Genomic DNA, 21,266 nt, shown 5'->3' on the forward strand with positions numbered 1-21,266 from the left:
CAAACACATGACACGCAGTGCCTTGATGCTATGCTAGAGATGAGATAGAAATAGTTGTGGTCAAACAAGTTTCCCAGGTTTGCAGTTCTCTTTTAAGACAAGAATAACCCAAACTATTATTGTAACTGCTGTTACTTACAAAGGTAGAGCCAAGAACCAGGCTCTGCTGAGCTAGACACTGTACAAATACATAGGAAAGAGACCACTTCATGATGGGAGCACTGGGAACAGCAAGCCAGCAAGAAGGGTAGCAGTCACAGCACCCTGGCTGCTTAATCAGAGTTGGGACTCCTGTCAGCACTACATTATACTTTAACTATATGTTCAATTGCTACTGCTATGTTTTTCATACTTACAGTTAACTTGGAGTTCTGCCACTGATGCAAAATCTTGTAGCCCTGCAGCTCACCATGCACTGGCCCAGTGGGTGGCCTGACCCATCTGATTTCCAGGGAGGAGCTGGACTCATTGAATGACACTGTTACATTCAGAGGTGGAACAGATGGGGCTATAAGAAACAGAGAGATCCCAGAGTTAGAGGGGAGAACACCAGGCAAGCAGGTCCATCACTAGTTGCAAGGGTGTGACGGGCTCCCAGGTCAAAGAACCAGACCTGGGAAGCTCAGTGTCAGGGATCTGCATGTCTCGTATGGGGGCCTGATCCTACAGCATGTTCCACTGAAGGGCAGCAGTACTTCTCCAGGGGCTCACAACAGGGTAGTGCTCCATCTGGAGTTAGCTTCCTTTCCAAGCCCTTCTCCCTACTAAGGGTGCCAGAACTTTGTTCAACAAGGGCCAGATCCTGCCCTCTCCCTTCACTCTTACAAGACTGCACCTTAGATGCATCAGGGTTTGGAACTGCACCGAGAGGTCAGTGGGCTGGCCAGACACTACACCTACTAGCCTTTTACCACCCTAAGCACCACGATGCACAGAATGGAAGGGATTCCCATATTTTTTGCTCTGTGCAGCATGTGCTGAGCTGAGCATATGCTGTCTCTTTAAAAGATTCAATCTGACAGCCAAACAACTGACATCCATGGAGCAGAAGTGGGCCTTAAAATAACAGTAGAGTCTGTCTGACCAAGGACTGAATTTACCACACCCATTGTGGGATTACTGATACCCACATCAGAACTCAACAGGAGCATAAATGGATTACACCTGGATTACAGAGGAGAGTTCACACTGACTCCCCAATGGAGTAAATCACTTCCCAGGGGGAACTGGTGAACAGTGCTCAAATACCTTTCTCAAGCTGCTCAACTGAAATGTAGCTGAGTAGGAATCCTGTTCTCCTCCCTGCCCCTCTGAACAGGAAGGATAGGACTGGGCCCTAGCTGCCCACAGCAGCATAGGAGTCACTCCTCCTGGAGTGGAGAAAGAGGTTCCCTGCTGTTTCTAACATTGAAATTAGCCAAAAACTACAGCAATACTCAATTAAGCAAACAATCTAACTGTGCCGCAGGGCTGTGAAATAAGACATATTACCAGGACCGGTTAATATACAGCAAAATTGCAGAAGAAAGGAAGACTTGATTAATGGAACACCGAGACCATTAATAAAGAGAGAGGGTCATTAACACCTGTGGAGTGAAGAGAGATTAACAGGAATCAGGTTGATTATAATGAGCCACTAAGTCAAGTGACTCCCTCACTGCTGCCTGAATAGAAATGCTGATGCCCCTCCCAGATAGTGGGTTTTAAACTTTGGTGAAGCAGGAATCAAAGCAGGGTGCAGCTACATCACTGCATGTTCCCACTGGATCCAGCCCTGGCCCTGCTCCTGCTCCCACTGGGACCACATAGACCTCCACTTCAAATCTCAGTGCTGCAGGAAGGGGAATTGGTTCAGCCCACACATTCCCAATGCAAACTACAAACTAGAGCTGCCTCTTGTGCTGCTGGGCGAGCTGTCAGTGCCCCATAAACCAATGTAATGCCTTATGGATAGGACCCTAGTGGATTCATGGCAGAAGTGGGCTGCGCTGCAGCTCCTTTAATCTTGCAGGTTCTCCCGCATGCCCCCCTCCCCGCAATGCTGATTTGTGGAAGAGCCCTGCTTGTGGCTCACTCCTGATTGCAGGGAAGCGAAAACCATGATTTTAAACATGACGCCATTTTTGCCACCCCATTGCTGATTGGCCAAGGGGTCCAAGTGGCCCTGCTGCTTGCTGCCAACATGTGGGAAGGCAAAAATGGAGCTATGTTTAAAACTGTGGTTTTCGCTTTCCTGCTAATGGGGAGGGCATGTGGGGGAACCCGCAAAATTAAAGGAGCCACAGTGCAGCCCATTTCTGCCATGAATTCAGTAGCGCCCTACTTATGGAGAGCTGGAAAGCACCCTACATTGCACAGATTTCCTTCTCTACATATCAGCTGCTCTTTTCCTACCTCCTTCAGTTGTGCTGGCTGGAATCCAGGGGCTAAATGCAGACCAGCCAACCTCGTTCATACAGGAAACACGAACACTATAATCCACCATGGGCAACAGCTGCTGGATGTGATACAGATGAGGCGGTGCAGAGATGTTGTAGATCATCAGTGAGCCATCACTTTGTGGAACAGCTTCCTTGACCTACATAGAAAATCAGTTCATAAACAGGGATTAGTCAGCAACAACCTGCTGTATCAGAAGCATGGTGGGAATTTTAAGCCTGTAAACAGGATTCAGAAGTCTGACTCTCTTTCTCCCCTTTCTCAGAACAATAAGCATGGAGGCAGCTGTTCTTTTCTTGATGCTGCCTCAGCCCACATGGAAGAGAGATTTGGGGAGGAAGACACTAATGACAACCAGGCCTCAGACTCTAACCTTGCATGTTCATCTTGGAGGCTCACAGATGAACAGCAAAAATAATACATATTTTGTATGCACCCATGTTAACAAAGGAAGACACATAAAACATAATAAAGCAGCAACTTTAAGATGATCACAGTTGGCACTGAACACCCACTCTCAAATGTCAGTAAGAGGCTCCCAAGTTCACCATGAGTCAGAGAAAGTTGTTTGCTATTAATGATCCCAATATTTTATGGATGTGAAAAAAGCAGCATACTGCTGACTTCCGCGCAAATCACAGAACATACTAGGCAGATCTGTGTAAAAGATCACGTTCCCTGCACTGAGTTCCTTGCCAAAAAAATAAGATGAAAGGCATCTTTCAGACTGTTCAATTAACTGGGGGAGAAGTCCTGATGAGATCAGCCATAACACAAAGCACACACAGTGGGGTCAGACAGAAACCCAGAAGGATCAGGATTCTTCTCTTGAACTTACAAGTGTTCTACTCACTGGCACCCTGCAGTGTCAACAGGCCCTGTCACACAAAGATTTTGCTCACATGCCTATCCTTAAAGTGATGGCATGAGCCAGCCTACCAACATCCTGCTCACAGGGAATCTCTCTAGCTCATTGCTACCAATCTATGATCTCTCGTGCACTTTCAAGGTGAACTGCAAGTAAAGGGAATTTGACTGATATAATTTACATTACTACATACAGAATACCAGTGAGCTTATACTAAATAAAAATGGAGTCAAATGCTGTATTTGAACCAATGCCCATAACTTTGATAAAAGTAAATGGAAGATGGCTGCATATGGTAGCATATGTCAGTGTTCAATTTGGCTTACAAAATGAAAAGGAAGCTCATATCAATAAAACACTCAATGAGAATATCCAAAGTAGATCTAGAATGTTTGATCAGTGACCAAAAGAACATACAAATGGATGCTCAAGACACAGCTGAGACTGGTCTTCATTGTGAATTCTACATGCATCTGTGTTATCTCAACTCTAAATGTTTCCTTCCCAAGAAGATGGTTGTACCTGGATCCTTCAGAAAAAGAACAGGTAACTCCACTTTCGAGGGATGTCACAATGAGAGCATCCTATTTAATCACTGGCCTGTTAAAGAATTAGCTACACTGTTGACAAGACAGTGCTCAGCTAAGCCATCATGAATATTTCAGGGGGCAGGAGGAAAACGGCTTAGTCACAGCAGCGTTTCTGCCAGGAATCACGTCTTGTTTTCTGATTTAAAAAGCCATTTTCTAAATGCAGGTCATGATAAGTAAGTCATAGGAAATCCTTTGACCTTCCAGCCCATTTCCTGAGCTTCAGTAGGAAAGTACCACTGGATATGCTATTAAATATTGTTATAAGACTTATATGAGACTTATTATCTTTCTCCACAGGATGCTTCCATACCCCCTTTCACTTTCATTATACTTAACACACAGTGTCTCCAAGATGGTATCAGAGAAAGTATCATTTAAATATAGGTAAAGGGGAGATAACTGAGAGGAAATGGAAAGAGGCAATGTGTCTCACTCATTCATTTCATGGTATATCCTGTTCAAAACTCACATTCATCAGCAGGTGCTAAAAGAGCTGTGACTCATGGGCAGGCAATGGAAGACTGAACATTTGACTTAACCAGTCCTGAATATCTAAGTACTAGGCATTCCCAACAATGCCACCTAGAACCAAAGGTTCTCTCTGTGGCATAGCATTGGCTTTTTAAAAATAACATTCTGCACAATGTAAGTTCTAACCAAACAACACTTTTTGTTAAAATGTGCAACTTGAAAACCTATTTCCTAAGATAAATGTTCCCTAACTAAGAAGTTTCAAAAATATAGGATTTATAAATTTTAACATTCCTAATAAAAGGCAACAGAAAAGTTACTGTAATTGCTTGATTTCCAAGATAAGTCATCCCCCCGCCCATTTCCCCCTCATTCAACATGGGGAAAAAACTACCTCATCTTGGATTTGAGCACAAGGGTAGGAGTAAGTTGCAACCATTGCTCTGCCCCCCTGCCACAGCTTCTGCACCCCCTCCAACACTTCTGCCCTGCATCATCTCCACCCTGACACCACCCTGGCTGCCTCTGCTCTGTGCTGTCCTGCCTTGTGTCCCTGCCACCACTGCTCCTTACCCTGAGTTGCAGCTCTGCATCTGGCCACAACTTAGCCCAGGGCTTGGAGAACATGGGTGCTCCAGGCCCTTCCAGGCCAAGAAGTAAGCATAGTGAGGGAGCAGGCAGGCACAGGAGAATGCAGGATCAGGGGGGCAGGCTTCAGGGAGCACAAGCACTGCAGTGGGAGAGCTGCCTGGCAATTGTGGGGGTGGGGGGTGGCCAGGGGATGCAGCAGTGGGGGAAAGTGGTGGGAAGAGCAAGTTTTAGGGGACAAGGTGCAGGGGGGGGCAAGGCTGCCCGATTCCTCTGCCACTTGCCTCCTACCATTTCTTTCCCCACTGCTAGTTAAATTAATCAATTATAAGATAGCTTATTTAAAAAACAGTAAAACATAGACTTGGATTTGGAACTCTCTTTAACTTCAAAGACAGGATCAAAATAAATGATTGTCTATACTCGGCCAATCAGTCATCAGGAACAAACCTCCATTTACTGTACTTCTTTCCATCGTCCTCAGGGCAGGAAAGGTATGAAATGCCTCCACTGTTAAATCCCACAATAGAAACTGGGAATCCAGGAGGGAGTTCCATTGGCTTTGAAAACTAGTTCACTTTGGGGTGTTTGATCATGCACAAAAAAGGAAGAAATGCATCTTGAAAGCAACAGTGAAAAAGTTGTACCTGCTACCTTGAATTCTCTTCATGAGCCAGATGTGTTGAGGGCATGTTACAGAGCATTAAAAGCTTTCTTTTTCCAATTACAATAGTAGCAATATGTTACTTTAATGGAAGATTTGCTACAGTGCTAATCTGTGAATGTATCAAGCAGATATTTGAGGAAGAATTCTATAGTCCTTTTTGTACCTAAACGACACTTATCCAAGCCACGTAAGTAATGTTTTTTACCCTTACACACAGTTTGTGATTCTTTACAACTTCAGTGTGGACGTGTGCAGAAGACTACACAGGTATGCAGTTACTTATGTACATTAAGTCCTGGGTAGGACCTTTATCTTTCTGACTTCCCAGCACAGAATGTCTAGTCCCCAGACCACTATCCAGACCTCTGTCCGATCACTTCTCCTTGCATTTAATAGTCTCTGGATAAAATGCATGCATAACAGTGCAATGAGGAAGTTTCTTTCCCATTAGGAACAAAGGCCCAGACTAGAATGCAGGGTCCTCCTTCCTTCCAAGGTAGCAGCCATCCCATTAGACCACCAAACCCCTTGCTCCACACAGCTCCCTCTCTTGGTGCCCAGGGGGCCAGCTTCAAAAGGAGGGCTAGAGAGGGAACTGAGAAATGCCTGACCTCCATTAGAGTGCTGTGCTGGAAAGCCAGAGAAATGCAGGTTCAAAAACCCTTTGGGAGAGGGATGAGAGGTCATACAAGCTATCTATCCTGCTTCCTGGGAAAGTACTATAGTTACTCAGCTATCAGGATTCAAACACAAGTGAGCCCTCCTTATCATACCCACCAATTGTGGGTTTTTTGCCAGGTGGAAATCTGTAACTTATCTATGCCAAGTATACATGTGTATACTGAAGTTTGCCACATGGAATGTCTGCACTCTCATGGACTCCCCAGATAGTGAGCATCCTGAAAGAAGAACTACCATAGTGGCTAGAGAACTTGCAAAATATGACACTGATATTGCTGCCCTAAACGAGACCTACTGGGCAGATGAAGGCCAGCTGAAAGAAGAAGGAAGTGGCTTAACATTTTTCTGCAAAGGGAAGTCATTTGAAAAGAGGCACATTCACAGGGTTGGCCATGCCTCAAGAACAAGATTGTCAGCCAGCTTTCAGAACTCCCTGTCAGCATTAATGAACACCTTATGACTCTCTACCTCAAGCTCAATAACAACCAGTATGCTACAGTGGTCAGTGTATATGCCCCCACGCTTGATGAAGAAGTCACATTAGAAGGACATTAAGAACCAGTGGTGGCAAATGAAGGCCATGGAGATCCAGAGTTTTGCTGATCAACATGACATGAGAAGCTTCTTTCAAGCAATAAAAGCTATCCACGGACCATGTTCCAATGGCCCAACCCCTTGGCGATCCCAGGATGGCTCCAACCTCCTCTTGGACAATGTAACCATCAAGCAATGCTAGAAGGAGCATTTCAAGACTCTACTCAACCATGAATCTGAGTCTCAGCTGCCACCATTCAGTCCATCCCTCAATACCCAATAATAGAACCTCTTGCTGATCCCCCATCCTTCAAGGAAGTCTGGCATGCCATCACTCAGACCAAGAACAGTAAGGAACCAGGCCCAGATGGCATCCTTGCAGATGTCTTCAAAGCTGGTGGAAAAGCACTAGCACAAAAATTTCACCAACTTCTCATCAAAATATGGGTTAATGAGGAAGTTCCACCTGACTTAAAAAATGCCAACATTGGGCATTTTTACATGTGCTCCAGGAAGCATGGGGAGGCACTTTAATTACTGAGCTGTGCTAATTAAAAGTGCCCAATCATTGTGTGGGGCACTTTGAACTAAAGCTCATTTGATGAGCTGTAATTCAAAGTGCTCCACTGCCATTTTTCAGTGTGGGGATGCTGATACACAAGGTACTAGAGTCTGCTGGAGCATGTTAATTTCAGTGCTCCAGCTGACTTGATTAATTGAGTGTACTCCAACATGCTGGATTTCCAGTGTGTTGGAGCAGGCTCCCTGCACACATACAGAAGCCCATTGTGACCATCTTTAAGAAAGGGGAAAAGTCAGAGTGTGGGAACTACCAAGGCACTGTCCTCCCCTCTTGCTGGGAAGATTCTTACTCGCATCCTTCTGAATTACCTCCTATCCCTTGCCAAAGATGTCCTTTCAGAATCCCAGCGTGGCTTTAGACCATCTTGGGGTACCACTGACATGATTTTTGTTCTACGACAGATCCAGAAGAAGTGTAGAGCACAACACCAGAAGCTGTTTATGGCATTTGTTGACCTACCCAAGACCTTTGACACCATCAATTGTGAAGCCTTGCAGAAGGTGATGGCTAGGATTGTTTTTTCACTGAAGTTCAGTGGACTCCATGACAGGATGACTGCCACAGTCCTTTGCAGTGGATCAGAGACAGAACCATTTACTATCTGTACTGGTGTCAAGTAGGGCTGTGTCATCGCCCCAACCCTTTTTTCCATCTATCTTGCTGTGATTTTGATTCTCATCTATGACCACCTTTCTCCTGGAATTGGGCTTGAGTATCGAATGGACGGTCAGCTTTTCAACCTGCAGCACCTTCACAGCAAAATGAAAGTTACCAAGACTGGCATCACTGACTTTCAGTACACTGACAACTGTATTATCCTTGCACACACTGAGACCAATCTACAGTCCACTCTTGACCTTTTATCAGGTGTCTATCACAGCCTGGGACTCTCCCTTAACATTGGAAAGACCAAGGTACTCCATCAGCCTGCCCCAGCACAAGCTTCCCCCTCTCCCACAAATTACCGTTGGTGGAGAACCCCTGGCAAACATTGAGCATTTCCCATACCTTGGCAGTCACCTCTCCCAGTCAGTCAGTCTTGATGTAGAAACAGGGTATCCTGTGAAAAGCTGCTTCACCATCTCTTTGCTGACCGAGATCTGCAAATGGAAACTAAGATCCTGGTCTACAGTGCAGTAGTTATTCCCATGCTTCTCTACGGGTGTGAGATGTGGCTGACATACTGAAGACATCTTAAGTGCCTGGAATGGTTCCATCAGTGTTGCTTCAAGAAAATTCTTCATATTAGATGGGAAGACCACTACACCAATGCCAGCATGTTCTCTGCAGCTAACAAAACCAGCATTGAGGCAAAGAACATGAAGCATCAACTCTGCTTGGCTGGCCACTGTGTGCAGATGGCTGACACTCATCTCCCAAAGCAAGTCCTCTTCTCTCAACTCAATCATGGTAAGAGGACCCGTGGAAGAGAAGAAGAGCTACAAGGACACCCTGAAAGCATACCTTAAGAAGCATGGCATCAACCCTACAAATTGGGAAGTGCTGGCTGGTAACAGGTCTCAGTGGTGCTGCACCATACATCAAGCCCAATTCGAAGAGAACTGTCTTGCTCAGGAAGCCAAGAAATGACAGAGGAGGAAGAAAAATGCACAGTATCCTGTCCAACAGTGGTGCCCCCACTAAGGCACCACTTGTCATGTCTGTGGAACAACTTGCAGAGCACAGATTGGACTCCTCAGACACCTTAAAACTCACCAGTAATTCCCCCATCCCCCCAGCAGACATCATCCTCCTATCAGGGGATAGTCAATAAAAAAAAAATGTAACCAAGTGCCTGTCCTGACAGTACATGGCCTACTGAGCATGCTCAGAAGCTGTGTGGACACTTAAATGTTTGCAGTGCATAGAGAACAGAATCACACACTGTGTTCAAGGGCCAAAAATGCCACTTATGCAGCTGGAAAACTGCCACTTGGTTGTGTAAAGTGAAATAGGATTCAGGCACTTGTGTCTCAGGATCCTCCACAGCCTGACACTCACTTCCTGTTCTTTCTGCCCTGTGCCTACCCAAAAGGTCAGACTGGGTGCTGGCATAGTAACAGAATGGCTGTGGCACAAGCATACAGGTGCTACTGTCCCTTGTCCTCACAGCTATGGAATAAGGAGCGATGAGGAGGGAGCTGTGCTTGAGGCCTGGCAGAAAGGTACCTGCCCTGCAGACATGTCCTCACTGTCCTTTCCCAAGGATAGAGGTGGAGACAGGTATGTATACTGTTCAGTACCCTGGGCCTGTGTCTTGGCTCACCAGGACCCCAAATGCAGCTGAAAACTGTCATGCAAAGTATCTACCCACCCCCATGTGACAGATCTGCAGTGCTACAGCTGCTAGCAAAGCTGCTGTGGCTACAGGGCTGGGGCAGGACTCACTGGTTCACAACCTGCGTTCAGCTGCTCCAGGTAAAATGTGAGCCTATAGTGGGGTGATCACAATGCACTGATTAAACATTAACACAAGCTGAGGCCAGCCATAGAGCAGTATGACTATTAACTCACATTGTCTTAGGAATCATAGGATCATAGAACAGTAGGGCTGGGAGGGACCTCACAAGAATATACAGTCCAGGCACCTGGTCAGGACAGGATCAACCCTGACTAAACCATCCCTGGCAAGTGTCTGTCTCAACTGCCCTTAAAAACTTCCAAGGATGGAGATTCCACGATTTATCTAGGTAGCCTGTTCCAATGCCTGATCACCCTCATAGCCAGAAAGTTCCTCCTAATCTCTAACCTAAATTCCCCCTGCTGAAACTTGAAGCCATTGGTCCTAGTCCTGCTCCCTATGGTCACAGAAAAAAGCTCATCTCCATCCTCTCTGAAATCAGCCTTCAGGTATTTGAAGACTGTTATCACAAAACTATAATCTTCTCATACTCTTCCAGTGAACTGGCCCCAGTGGGCTAGAGCACAGAGCAGAGCTCCATTTCTCAAGCAAGCTAAAGACAGCAGCCCAGGGAGCCATATTCTTCAGCACCCAGGATTCCCAGATAATATGATTACTATCTTGGACACTGGAGTTAGTGCCCCAGCATAGGATTCCTCCACAGGTACCTCCTGCTTTTAAAGTGAACTCCCTGGGTTTGCATCAGCTCAGAGAGAGCAGCTGCTGATCTCTGCCCACTGGCAAGATGCCAAACCACTGGCATCTCTTAACTAAATTAAGTGGTAATTACGTGAGCGCTGATGTGGGAGCTGCCACCACCCTGCATCTGACCTCATATAACCCTTTTAATGTCTTGCCCTTTCTAAACTTTTCATGCCTCCCACTGTGATACGCAATGCACAAATGCAAGACAGCTTTTCTCTGAGTGCTCAGATGTGGAGAATTGCTACACACCAGCTCTGATGCCTCACTGGAGAAAGTGACACCATGTAGCAGGGGTCTCATGCTTCACAAACCAAGCTCCTCAGAGCCACAGATGAGGCACTGACTGCCCTTTCTGTTGGCTGCTGTCCTGGTGCACTGCTCTCCCACTGCACAGCTGTACTATCATATTGTGACTCAGGCACAGTTGCTGGAGGCTTCCACCAGCCCTTGAAAATAAGGGATTTACTGCAGTTTTCAGCCTGTTTTCCTCACTGCACTGGGTTGAAGTGGGAGCAGGGTTTCTCCAACTCACACTGCCAGGCAGCATGGGGCTTTCTCAGCCACCCTCTCAGCCCTGGTCTTCACTCCACTGGGACACACAATGTCACCACACCTGCCTTTTTGGCAGTTCCTACCACAACCCCTCTGTACGTCTCTGGGTCACTGACAGCCTCCCTAACATCAGGCTCCAGCTGAAAGGGTGCATTCGCCCTTGATGAGACTTGGGCAAAGGTCCCTTTCAAGCTAAAAGTATTTCCCACCGATCTCAGCAGGACAGCTTGCTACACCCCTCCAACCTGCTCTCCCCTCCCTGGAAAATTGCCATGGCCACTTAGCTTCTAGGAGTCTTGTGGTGTCAAGATTCATGCTCATATGCCACTCCTGTTCAGTTAGTCATCATCTAGATGTATGTTAGCACATGGACTTTCTCTACAATGAGCAGCTTTTCAAGACACTGAGCAGCTACAGCCTGAATGACATGGATGACACACAGATGGCTCAAGTGTGAAACAATCAACTGCAGCATAATTACTGGGTATTTCCTGGTGAACAATACCTGTAGATTCCAGATCTTCAACTATGCTCTACTGGAAGAAGAGGCATCTGCTGGCCCCAGGCCCATCCTTTTGCTCCTATACCCAGCTACTGCCCCAGCTACAGGAAACAGGCTGTCAATCCCTCACAGACCCTGCTCCATGTTGCACACAGAGCTGGAGCCTAAATGATGCCTGTCTGGGGTCTGTCCCCTTTCCTTGTTCCCTCAGATATTTCGGACAGAGGGCTCAGTAATATGCCTGCTATGCAGGCCAGGCACACTGCTGGTGAACACCTCTGGATGCAACCCGCTCACATTGTTGGTAGTCCCTCGATACAAGGATGAGTCTTCCATTTCAGTAAAAGTGCAACCCACCCCTCTCGTGAACACAGGAGTGCATTCCTATCACATCCCTGCTCTACCCCATGCCATTACAACACAAGGCTGACTAGAAGCTACACAGATTACAAATACAGGGACCATGAGCTGTATAAAATAGTTTGCATGGATTTCACAATGGCTTTAGCAAATTGTCATTAAAGCATGTGCTAACCTCCCCCCCCACCCCCCCCCCAAAAAAACAACAACAAAAAACACAACAACAACAAACCCAACCTGGTTTGGGGGTGAAACATAAGGTGTTTGTTGTGGGAGACTCCCTCCTGAGGGGGACGGAGGGGCCAATTTGCCACCCCGACACCTTAGCCCGGCAAGTCTGCTGCTTCCCAGGGGCCCGCATCCGGGACATTACGGAGAGGATCCCAAAGCTCCTTAAACCCACAGAGCACTATCCCATGCTCCTTATTCATGTGGGCACCAATGACACTGCTCGGAGCATTCCCAGCCAGGTCATGAGGCGCTACAGGGATTTGGGAATGGGGCTTAAGGGTCTGGGGGCACAGGTGGTGTTCTCATCGATCCTCCCAGTCTCAGGCTATGGGCTGAGAAGGGACAGGAGGATCTATGTGGTCAACCAAAGACTGCGGCGCTGGTGTCGTCAGGAAGGCTTTGGCTTTCATGACCACAGCCCACTCTTTGGCGAGAGAGGCAGCGAGCTGCTGGGAAGAGATGGCCTCCACCTCTCTCCCCTAGGGAGGAGGCTCTTCTCAGCCAGACTGGCTGACCTGCTCCACCGGGCTTTAAACTAAGCCCGCTGGGGGATGGGGGGACTACCGCCACTGCTGGCCCACTGAGCAATCCTTGCAAAGCCAGCGGATCACGGTGCTTCAGGGAGCCCACCCCTGCCCCAGCCCTGGTAAAATCTGTGGGCAAGGAAGGAGCCCCCCAGGGGGCACTTGCCTGCCTGTACACTAATGCCAGGAGCTTGGGGAATAAGCAGGAGGAGCTCATCCTCCTGCTCAGTGCAAACAATTATGATGTCATAGGGATAACGGAGACCTGGTAGGACTCCACCCATGACTGGACCACGGGTATAGATGGCTATACCCTGTACAGGAGGGATCGTGTAGAGAAAAGGGGCAGGGGTGTAGCTCTCTATGTTAAGGAAAGCTACACATCCCTGCAAGCCGATATTGGCGACCAGGGTGGACGGCTGGAGACCCTCTGGATTAAAATCTGTGGGGAACACGGCACAGGGGACACAATGGTGGGAGTCTATTACAGACCTCCCACTCAAAGTCCTGAGCTTGACCAGGAGTTTGCCCAGGAACTGGCTGAGGCAGCTTGCTCCAGGACCATGGTTGTCATGGGTGACTTCAATTACCTGGACATCTTGTGGGAGGACCACTCAGCAAAATCTGAGCGGTCGCAGAGCTTCCTCTCGTGCATGGATGACCTCTACCTGACTCAAGAAGTCTATGGGCCAACGAGAGGCAAAGCGCTGCTCGACCTGGTACTGGCTACTGGGGATGACCTAGTCAGCGACCTAGTGATCGATGGGAAGCTGGATGACAGCGACCACGAGCTGATCACCTTCACCATCCGCCAAAAAGCTGGCAAGTCGGTCAGCAACACGCAAGTCCTTGACTTCAGGAAAGCCGACTTTGACAAGCTCAGGAGGCTTGTCAGTGAGGCCCTAAGGGACCGTGACCACAGGGAGAGGGGAGTTCAAGAAGAGTGGTTGCTCCTCAAGGGAGCGATCCTCAATGCACAAACTAAGTCTATTCCATCTCAGAGGAAAGGCAGCAAGAGGCCACAGCAACCCCCCTGGCTCTCCAGGGACCTAGCAGACCTCCTGAGGCTAAAAAGAAAGGCCTACAAAGGATGGAGGATGGGAGTCACCTCCAAGGAGGATTATTCTGCACTGGTCCGGTCCTGTAGGGAGCAGACCAGGAAAGCCAAGGCTGCAACTGAACTCCAGCTAGCTTTGAGCATCAAGGACAATAAAAAGTCCTTTTTCCAATATGTGGGGAGCCGGAGGAAAAGCAGGGGCAACATTGGACCCCTGCTGAACCAGATGGGGCAACTGACACCCAGGAAAAAGCCAACCTATTAAATAGGTACTTTGTGTCAGTCTTTCATCAGCCCCATGGGACGCCCATGCCCGCTACAGGGCCGGGAAGTCCGAGTGAGGGTGATCCCCTGCCCTCCATTAATGCTGACTTTCTGAGGAACATCTTGAGAAGCTGGATACCTTCAAGTCAGCCGGCCCTGACAATCTTCACCCCAGGGTACTCAAGGAGCTGGCGAGCATCATAGCCCAGCCTCTAGCACGGATCTTTGAAAACTCTTGGCACTCTGGTGTAGTGCCCAAAGACTGGAAGAAGGCCAATGTGGTGCCTATCTTCAAGAAAGGGAGGAAGGTGGATCCGGCTAACTATAGGCCCATCAGCCTGACTTCTATCCCGGGGAAGATCTTAGAAAAGTTTATTAAAGAGGCTATCCTTAATGGACTGGCCGACGTCAACATCTTAAGGGATAGCCAGCACGGGTTTGTTGCAGGTAGGTCTTGCTTGACCAATCTCATTTCCTTCTACGACCAGGTGACCTATCACCTGGACAAGGGAGAAGAGATTGATGTCATATAACTTGAATTCAAAAAAGCTTTCGATCTGGTGTTCCATGATCGTCTCTTGGAGAAACTGGCCAATTGTCGCCTTGGGTCCTCCACGATCCACTGGCTGGAAAACTGGCTCCGGGGTTGGACCCAGAGGGTAGTAATTGATGGAAGTCACTCATCGTGGTGTCCTGTGACCAGTGGGGTCCCCCAAGGCTCTGTCCTTGGACCCATACTGTTCAACATCTTCATTAATGATGTGGACACTGGAGTCAGAAGCGGACTGGCCAAGTTTGCCGATGACACCAAACTTTGGGGCAAAGCATCCACACCAGAAGACAGGCGGGTGATCCAGGCTGACCTGGACAGGCTCAGCAAGTGGGCGGACGAGAATCTGATGGTGTTCAACGCCGATAAATGCAAGGTTCTCCACCTTGGGGAAAAAAAACCCGCAGCATCCTTATAGGCTCGGCAGTGCTATGTTGGCTAGCACTATGGAAGAAAGAGACTTGAGGGTCATCATTGACCACAAGATGAACATGAGCCTGCAATGCGATGCGGCGGCTAGTAAAGCGACCAAAACGCTGGCTTGCATCCATAGATGCTTCTCAAGCAAATCCCGGGACGTCATTCTCCCCCTGTACTGGGCCTTAGTGAGGCCACAGCTGGAGTACTGTGTCCAGTTTTGGGCTCCACAATTCAAAAAGGATGTGGAGAAGCTTGAGAGAGTCCAGAGAAGAACCACGCGCATGATCAGAGATCAGGGAAGCAGACCCTACGATGACAGGCTGAGAGCCCTGGGGCTCTTTAGCCTGAAAAAGCGCAGGCTCAGGGGTGATCTGATGGCCACCTACAAGTTTATCAGGGTTGACCACCAGTATCTGGGGGAACGTTTGTTCACCAGAGCGCCCCAAGGGATGACGAGGTCGAATGGTCACAAACTACTTCAAGATCGTTTCAGGCTGGACATAAGGAAGAATTTCTTTACTGTCCGAGCCCCCAAGGTCTGGAACAGCCTGCCACCGGAGGTGGTTCAAGTGCCTTCATTGAACACCTTCAAGATGAAACTGGATGCTTATCTTGCTGGGATCCTATGACCCCAGCTGACTTCCTGCCCTTTGGGCAGGGGGCTGGACTCGATGATCTTCCGAGGTCCCTTCCAGCCCTAATGTCTATGAAATCTATGAAATGGGGCCTTCTAGGGATCTCTAATGAAGCATCACCTTTCCTTCTTTTACTGTCCCCAATCCATGAGCCTCCCCTGGGGCAACACTGGCCTGTCCTGATCACCACAACCTCACAATCGCTATGACATACTTGATGAGATTGTGTACTGCACACCACTGAGCATCAAATATCTGATCACCAGGGACCTTCTGGCATCAACTCCATAAAATCATCAGGGCTAGGACCCTTGTGTCACCTCAAGCCACCTTCATAGATTCATAGATTCATAGATGTTAGGGTCGGAAGGGACCTCAATAGATCATCAAGTCCGACCCCCTGCATAAGCAGGAAAGAGTGCTGGGTCTAAATGACCCCAGCTAGATACTCGTCTAACCTCCTCTTGAAGACCCCCAGGGTAGGGGAGAGCACCACCTCCCTTGGGAGCCCGTTCCAGACCTTGGCCACTCGAACTGTGAAGTTCTTCCTAAGGTCCAGTCTAAATCTGCTCTCTGCTAGCTTGTGGCCATTGTTTCTTGTAACCCCCGGGGGCGCCTTGGTGAATAAATCCTCACCAATTCCCTTCTGTGCCCCCGTGATGAACTTATAGGCAGCCACAAGGTCGCCTCTCAACCTTCTCTTGCGGAGGCTCTTCCCATCAAGAGGAGAGATACCTGGCTTGCCAGGTGCCCCACACAGACAAAACACATATCCCATGCCTGAGCCAATCACAGTCCTTGCCCCAGGTGGAAGAGGACCCCATGTTCTGATTTGTTAAACATATGCTCCCTGCAGTCAAGCCAGCCTTGCCCAAGGGCTCTCCCCAGATGCCCAGAAGCAGACAGGCAGGCCCAAAAAGGATTGATTTCCTGTGTGCAGCCTCTCTCTGACGACTCCTGCAATGCACCATATAAAGAATGAAGACAGGGTATAAGTGCTTACCTGTACACTGCAGCTGTTGAAAGGAGAGTAGCCATCAAAGCCTGGGATCCAGGCAATCAAAATGTCATGGGCTGATCTGTTCAGGGCATGCACATTCATGGGTGGAGATGGTATTCCTACAGGAAAAAGCCAGGTAGGTTCAGATCTGGTGTACCTAAATGCTATCCTTGATGAACACAATGCTTATCTCAGGTAGGAGGCAGGCATCAGGCTGCAGTTCAAAAAAAGGGATTTAGCCATTTGTGTGGGCAGGGAATACCACTAATTCAGTAAAGAGGAGGCCTGCAGGAGACTCTTGCCTCACTACACAGGAATAGGCTCAGCCTTCTTCATGGTGCCAACTGGCTGCTTTGTGGTACAAGGGAGATACTCACAACCAGCAGAGTCCAGAAGGCAGATTCAAGTAACAATACCCAAGCCATGCAGAGAGGTGGAGAACCACATCACCCCAAGGTCTCCCCTGGCAGCTCCAGGCATGGTGGATGTCCTGCAAATGCTCATTCTCTGCAGCAGAGGTGCTTTATGCAAGCTCATGGGCATCCAGGCAATTTAGAAACTGTACATCCTCATGATGTGAGTGTCACACAATTAAATGTGTTCGGAAAGCTGTATTCCCTCCAGACCCTTGAAAAGCAGCATTTCTGGCTGGGTATCACTGATCTACTGCACATGCCAGGTCAGAACTGCACAAGCAACACAGAAACTTGGTTGGATTCAGTGTCTGACAGTCTGAAATATATTTATCCTCATGGACACACCACTCAGAGGTAGGGGATGAATTGCTTGACTCAGGGAGGGGGCAGATAGGCTGGCTGAAGATATGGAAGGTGTTATAATAGAGCATGGCAGCAAAGATGCCAAATGGTGGGTTTGAAGACACAGAGAAAGCTGCAGGAAGTGGCAGGGGGGCTGTCACTTGAACAGGTGCCATCTCTTGGGCCCACTGGCAACTCTTCTCACCAGCAGTCCTGTGCTGGGCCCAACAGCCAGGAAATGTTCCCCTCTGGGGGAAAAGGACAGGGTAAAAGGCAATACACTTGCCAAGACAGTAATTTAACAAAGAAGGGCCTTGATTTCCTATTATCTTGGGCTGTATCCCTGGTACTGACACTGGAGAGAGCTGGGAGTAGCTCTTACCATGCTCTGAACTTCTCTCATGAGCCAGAATAATCTGTCTCCCTTTGCACAGGGCATCCAGTCCTGACACTGCTCCATCCCATCCCATCCCTCCTGGACCCAGCTGCCTGCCACCACAGTGCTGTGGCCATCTGGGTTTGGAGTTGTCCCTAGACTCACTGCCCACTCTGCTTGAATGTGCTGCTGCCATGAGGCCAGGTGAATACACATGCATTGGTATTGTGAGGTGCCCCAACTTGCAGGATAAACCATTTTAAAAAGAGGTCATCCAATTAGTTTCCCTGGAAAAATGTTGCAAGCCAGCCTGGCCTGGCTTCAAGCACATGATAGCTTCTGTCCCAGAGCTCTGTTGGCCTGCTGCAGAAGCCCTAGAGAAGTGCATGTATGTTCTTACACCATCGAGAGCAGTGTTTCCAGCCCTCTGTGTTGGAGCAGTGCTATTCTGAAATGCTGACAGCAGGGTAGAGAAGCTGCTGAGTGGAAGAGGACTATTTCTGGGGCAATTTGTGAGCGCCCTATGTTTGTGAACTGAAAATAGAGTTCAGCCTCGATGGGAAGTCAATGTTACATTTCAGAGAAAACTTCCCTGTGACTGCCCAAGGTGACTCCTACAAAAGCATTTCAAGAATTTCCATCATTTCCTATGGAAACTCTGAGGTGAGGTAAGGCATACAAAGGAAGGAAGAGAGTGATACAGCCCTTCCGAAACAGACTTTCAGTTGACAGTTCTCTTTTCAAATGAACTTCCAGGCACTTCCTCTCCGAGTGTCAGATCTGGTGTGCACCACTGGCACTGAGGGGGCAGGGCACGGGTACTGTCACAGTAGGCCCCATGCTCTTGGCTCTCTACGACATGTTTTTTTTCCTTTGCCAGCTCACTTGGGGTTTCTTCTGGCAGACAATGCTGAATGGGTGACCCTTCATGCTGCCACTAGAAGACCCTCTTTGAGCCGGTAAAAATGTTAGGCATTTGCTTTCTTTGCTCTTGTCACAATGGTCAGGGAGGTAAATTAAGGTGACATGCTCTACTGTGGAGGTGAGGATCTCAGGCCACAGTGTGATGCACTGTGACACTACCCACTTCCCTGGACCCTTCCATTGAAAGGACATCCTCCAGTTCTTGGAACACTTGTGGTTTGGCCTCTCTCCTCTCGAGGAGGGGATGGAAGCACCTTCTCTCCCTGAGGAAAACAGACCAAAGAAATGTCTGGGGAGGTGACTGGTGTCATCTCTGGCCCTAACACAGATATATACTAGGTGAGAAGGACTGACATGGGTATTTGGAGCACAGCGTCCAGGAAAATATTCTCATTCCACAGTCTCCCTAGCCACACATGGCAGTAGGGAAGAAGCCAGGCATTCTTCAGAGATGGTAGTATCAGCAGTGAGATGGGCTGCCTCTTCACTCCTTACCTTTTATGTTAATCTGCCCTTCAATTGATGTACTCAGTCCTTTTCTGTTGTGAGCTTCACAGCTGAAGATTGCTGGTTCATTAAGCCCTGCAATCAGATAATATGGACACCATGAGTGAAGAATCACAGCATGGTAACAAAAACATGATTTTTCTACCCTATTTTACTTTCAGTTTCATCCTGCTCTTGACTCAGAGTCTCAGATCACATGAAGGAACAGATTTCCAGGTGTCATTCCAATGGCCCATGCATGCCCAGGAGCACTCCTCCAGGCACCAGGAGGGTAATTCAATAGAAAAAGCAAAGCTTCTCCTGATTTTAATGCTTCTTTCTTTTCCCAGAAACACAACCAAGTTCTCTTTGCACTAACCACATCCATTTTGCCTCAGGCTACATTTCTGCTTCAGCAGGGCATTGGGACCTAGACTGAAAGGTCAACATCCTGATCCCACTTATGGCACTGAAAGCCTCTAAAAGAGAACCAGAAAGCATAAGAGAATGAGAAGCAAGGGGTAGATCCAGTCCTGCAGGTCTTACAGCCTGTCTCAGTTCTCCGATTAAAAGCAAACCTGGATGTGGACAGTGCTCCATCTCTGATACCAGGGCACATTTCCAAGAGAGGAAATTCAAGGGAGGATCCAAGACAATTTGGGTTATTCTTTGAAGGTTGCTCAAGCCAAGCAACTCTGTGAACTGGCAGAATTACTAAGAACATAAGAATTGCCACTGACTGGGTTAGACCATAGGTCCACCTTACCCAGTATCCTGTGTCACACAGTGGCTGAGAGTGGCTGAGATGCTGAAAGGAAGAATGAAACCAGGTATCAATAGGGCTTTTTCCCCACTGTTTGTCTCTCACTTGCAGCTTCCAGAATTTAAGGTCTAGGAAGTTCTAATTCAGAGACTGTCTCTCTAACTCCCATGCTCAATAGCTATTGATGCCTCTTTCCTCCAAGAATGTGTCCAATCCCTTTTTGAACTTTTAATTTCCACAACATCTAGTGGCAATGAGTTCCACACTTTAATTTTATACTGCATGAAAAAGAACTTCCTTTTATTAGTTTTAAACTTACTACCTACTAGTTTCATTTTCTGATCCCTACTTCTTATATTGAGAGAAACAGAGTAAAGAAATCCCTATTTACTTTTTCTTCACCACTTAGTAGTTTTTAAACTTTTCTCATGCCCCCCCTTCAAGTATCTCTTTTCTAAACTGAATAGGCCTAGCCTCTTTAGTCTTTGCCAGGGTCCGGACTTGTAATACATAGGATGGCCATGGGGATGCCTCATACAAAGTTCAGGACCTACCATCTGAAAGGGGGCACCCTGGAAAGCCACTGCTGGACTAAATTCTCAAGGTGAAGTCACCCGAGAGGTTGAAAACCCCAACCTGACTGCTGTTGCCTCCAGTTACAGTAGCCTGGGGACCCTAGGCTATGTGGGGCTCAGGTCACACTCAGCTGAAGCTTTTCCATGCTTCTGCACCCTCCTACATCTGCAACAAACAGGAAGTTCAGGGACTTCTATAAGAGCCCAAAGAGATACTTTATGAACACCACTCTCTTGTACTTCTCCTACACATAGAGCACGCTTTGTCCTCTGAAGCAGGGGGCTGCCCCTCTGCTGGTCCTCTGGGTGCGACTCCCATTCCAGCATGGCAGGTGAGTATGATGCTCCTCTCTGGGTGTGACTTCTGGGGAAATGTCTTCACACAACTCAGACACATGCCACAGCCAGCATTACACTTAGCTGGGCCAGGGGGTCATGGCAATACAGCTGAAGCAGACTGGAGCTCAGGGCAGATGAACCACCTAAGTACTAATTGGCTTCCAGGGGTGGGTGGCATTGCGGGGAGTTCTGCAGCCCACACTGCACTCTGTGCTGCTCTGGCTGCACTACCCAGAGGACCCCAAGTTAGCTCATTTAAAACTGTCTGGGATATGTCTACTAGGCCTATACGAAGCAACAAGTATTCAATTTGGATTTGGATTCAGCCGATTTGGAGGGACAGTGATTTAATTCAGTGATTTGAATCACTGTCCTGATTCAATCTGGCTGATTCAGATTTGGAGATTGAGCACCAAGTCA

The 21,266-nt window shown here is 48.0% G+C and overlaps 1 protein-coding gene across 1 annotated transcript in view; it reads right to left on the reverse strand.

Annotated features, from left to right (window-relative positions):
* The window catches only part of MERTK (MER proto-oncogene, tyrosine kinase), a 74,619-nt gene that overhangs the window by 32,085 nt on the left and 21,268 nt on the right, over positions 1–21,266 (reverse strand). Inside the window, exons 5-8 of the mRNA XM_006258087.4 lie at positions 19,179–19,265; positions 16,629–16,744; positions 2,395–2,578; positions 357–508 (exon numbers count right to left, since the gene is read on the reverse strand). Of these exons, the coding sequence (XP_006258149.2) occupies positions 357–508; positions 2,395–2,578; positions 16,629–16,744; positions 19,179–19,265 (539 nt within the window). The remainder of the gene's footprint in view (positions 1–356; positions 509–2,394; positions 2,579–16,628; positions 16,745–19,178; positions 19,266–21,266) is intronic.

The sequence above is a fragment of the Alligator mississippiensis genome, chromosome 1 (assembly GCF_030867095.1).
Source record: "Alligator mississippiensis isolate rAllMis1 chromosome 1, rAllMis1, whole genome shotgun sequence".
Lineage (NCBI taxonomy): Eukaryota > Metazoa > Chordata > Crocodylia > Alligatoridae > Alligator > Alligator mississippiensis.